At 31.1% G+C, this 3,596-nt stretch overlaps 1 protein-coding gene across 1 annotated transcript; it reads left to right on the top strand.

The window, feature by feature from the left end:
• Positions 1-337: 337 nt before the first annotated feature.
• On the top strand, positions 338-2,904 carry LOC145683457 (uncharacterized protein F54H12.2-like). Its single transcript, XM_081754791.1, has 2 exons — positions 338-2,009; positions 2,679-2,904. The coding sequence occupies exon 1, from the start codon at positions 697-699 to the stop codon at positions 2,005-2,007; it is 1,311 nt and encodes a 436-aa protein (XP_081610917.1). The 5' UTR covers positions 338-696; the 3' UTR covers positions 2,008-2,009; positions 2,679-2,904.
• The last annotated feature ends 692 nt before the right edge of the window (positions 2,905-3,596 follow it).

Raw genomic sequence — 3,596 nt, 5'->3', positions numbered from 1 at the left:
AAATATGAATCCTGTGAATCATACATTTGGAAGTAGTGTTATAGAAATTTTTAATCCTCCACATTATGTGCCTATAGAGAAGATGCATTTTGAACACATCAAAATAGATATAAGAGATAGTACAGGCTCTCCACTGGCATTCACTTTCGGAACTGTATGCGTTAAACTACATTTTCGACCAGTGCGTCAACATCGACAAATATGAATAATCCATATTTACAATATTATCAAAAACAAGCTCTTTCTGGAACTGGAAACGTTTATGTTGGCTCCCCTTATCAAGTTGGACATGGTATTGGAAGTTTCCTTGGAGGATTATTTCGTTCTGTCATGCCACTAGTAAAACAAGGAGCTAAAACAGTAGGAAAGGAATTATTAAAATCTGGAGCAAACGTTATTACTGATGTCATCATCGACAATCAACCTATTAACGAATCCTTTCATCAACGAATGGGTGAAGCGAGATCCGTCTTGCAAGACAAAGCAAAAAATAAACTGAAATCTATGCTAGGATCTGGATATCAACGAAGGAAAAGAAGAATTACACATCATTCCATCTTTAACCCTTCACCATTACACATCATCAAGCGCAAGAAGAAGAAGGGCAAGAGGAAACGTACACAGAAAACAAAGAAAAATCAGTCTTATAAGAAGAGGAAGTTATCACACGATATCTTTGATTAAATCATCACCATTATGGCTTTCTTACATCATCAATCCTGCGAGTGTGTAAAAAGTGAACTAGATATTTTTTCTACAAAACCAACGCAAACCAGTATATTGGATAATCATGTCGTTACATACAAACCAATCAGTTCACTAGCTGATAATGCTCCTATAGAGTTTGTCATCCCAGGAACAAGTGATGAATACATAGATCTACCACATACTCTTCTTTACATCGAAGCTCAAATCGTTAAGCCTGATGGATCAGCATTTGGTGAAAGTGATAAAGCTGTGGCTCCTATTAATGACTTTTTAAATTCTATGTTCAGTGAAGTGGAAGTGTATTTAAATAACAAACTGATTTCATTTCCATCTCATAATCATCCATATCGATCATACATTGAAAAACTGTTAAATTATGATGATTCTGCTAAAAATACTCATCTTCAATGTGCATTCTGGTTTCAAGATACTGCTGGACATATGGATGCAACATCTAGTGGTAATAAAGGATTTCAACAACGTTATGAATTAACAAAAAAAAGTGCAAAATTCGACATGCTTGGACATCTTCATTGTGATATTTTTAATCAAGATAAATTTTTAATCCAAGGAGTAGAATTACGTCTCAAGTTAATTCCTGCAAAGCCAAACTTTTGTCTCATCGCTAGTGATGCGTCTGTTGAGGCTAAAGTGAACATTTTAGACGCTGCTTTACATATTAAAAAGATTAATGTTAGTCCTACAATAAAACTAGCACATAACAAGCTTCTACAATCAACAACAGCCAAATATCCTCTCACAAGAGTGCAAATGAAGTCGTTCGTCATTCCAAAGGATCTTCAATCAAAAACAATTGATAATTTATTTATGGGAGTATTACCAACTCGTGTGATTGTGGCGTTCACACAAAATGATGCCTATACAGGAACAATAACTTCAAATCCATTTCATTTCAAACATTTTGACATCAATTTCTTCTCTCTATACATTGATGGAAAACCTGTACCTTCAAAACCATTACAACCAATTTTCGAAAACAACCTCTATGTTTCCTCATATCATACCTTATTCTGTGGATCAGGCATTCACTTTTCCAATCATGGCAACAATATTCCTCGCCTTGACTTTCCTCAAGGATACACTATCTTTGTTTTCGACATTACTCAAGATGGAGAAGCCAGCGCTGTGCAGCATTGGAATCTTATACGTCATGGGTGTGTTCGTCTGGAAGTTCATTTTACGAAGCCTCTACCAGCACCTATCTCCTGCATTGTGTATGGAGAATTCCAATCTCTCTTAGAAGTGGATCATCAGAGGAACATCATCATGGATTTTTAAAGGTACGTTATTTAAATATCATATCATATATGTACATGTCTGCATTTTTATACATGATGTCCTCTACACTAGATTTATTGAATGCTTTGCAAACAAATTCTTTATTTCACAATCATTTCGTTGGCGTATATGCAGCCAATGAATTACCAGCACATGTTCCACTACCTGCAGCTATCATCATAAATACAGATCCCTCGAACAAACTTGGTACACACTGGATTTCCGTATATATTCATACTGATGGCCGTGCCCACTACTTCGATACATTTGGATTTCCTCCATATGTAATGCATCATATTCAATTTCTACGTAGAAATTCCACTTCTTATACATTTAATAATAAACAAATTCAAAGTGTAAAATCATCCCTATGTGGGCATTATTCATATCTTTTCCTATGCTTCAAAGCTAAAGGAAAGTCCTTAAATGAATTTCATTACACTTTCTCATCAACTCCAGAAAAAAATGATCGTCGTTTGCTGTATTTACTTTTACAGGTAACCATGTCTTCATTCTTCTTCTTCGTTTGTTTTGATTACTTTCTTTTCATATTATTGCAGGTAGCCTTTTCTTCTTCTTCTTTATTATAATGTGTTTGTATGTATTATTATTTGTTCATGATTATAGATAAAATAAATTTTAAGTTTGTTTTTCAATTTTTTTCATTTCAGAGAGTAAAAGATCGTCATCGTGTGTATGGACATCATCTTCAATGTACACATTGACTTCTATCTACGTTTCATCACCAACATCAACAGCAGTAGTATCATCAGTGAACAGTATATGGCAGTTGTGAAGTTATCAACACGTGAACAATGGAAACAAAATCTAACGTTCTTTTTAAAATGTACTATACTTACCGTCGTTTTAATTGTGTAAATATTTTCATCAACAATAAACACTTTGTATTATTTTTTCTCTTTGAAAACAAATGTTTTATTTCTTATTTTCTCCGTTTCCTAATAAATAAATATGTTTTATGATCAGCTATGTAATTAAATACACATATCATAAAACATATTTTTAAGTCATTGAATTAAAGAATTTAAAAAAAAAAGATTCTAAAACTGATTTTTAATTCAATGATGTAATCATATAACTACATAATAATAATAATAATGAATTCAAATACTTAATCAGTTATTCTTTCGTAAATTAAATCAAGTATGTGAATTCAATATTATTATTATTATTATGATAGGACTTTTGTTTTTTAAAATTTTAATATTAATTATTTTAGTTCCTTTTTTAAAAATTAAAAAAAAAAGTCCTATCATACTTAAGACAAAGTTGTATAATAATAATAATTTCAAATACTAATTTTTATTTTAACATTCATTTCAAGAATTTGAATTCATTATTATTATTATTATTATTATTATACGTATCACTTATAATATACGAGGAAAAAAATATGTTAGGATTTTTTTCTTATAAAAAACTTTAAAATCCTATCATATTGAGGTGTATGAAACGAACACAAAACACACACACAAATAAAACATTTCACTTTCCACTATATATATATATTTTATTACATTTGATATTACGTTGTTTCGTATACATGAAAAAACAAATTAACTTTCTTC

This window comes from Thermobia domestica, chromosome 4 (assembly GCF_964235325.1).
Source record: "Thermobia domestica chromosome 4, izTheDome1.hap1.1, whole genome shotgun sequence".
Classification (NCBI taxonomy): Eukaryota; Metazoa; Arthropoda; class Insecta; order Zygentoma; family Lepismatidae; genus Thermobia; species Thermobia domestica.
This window is presented reverse-complemented; position numbering and strand designations above follow the sequence as displayed.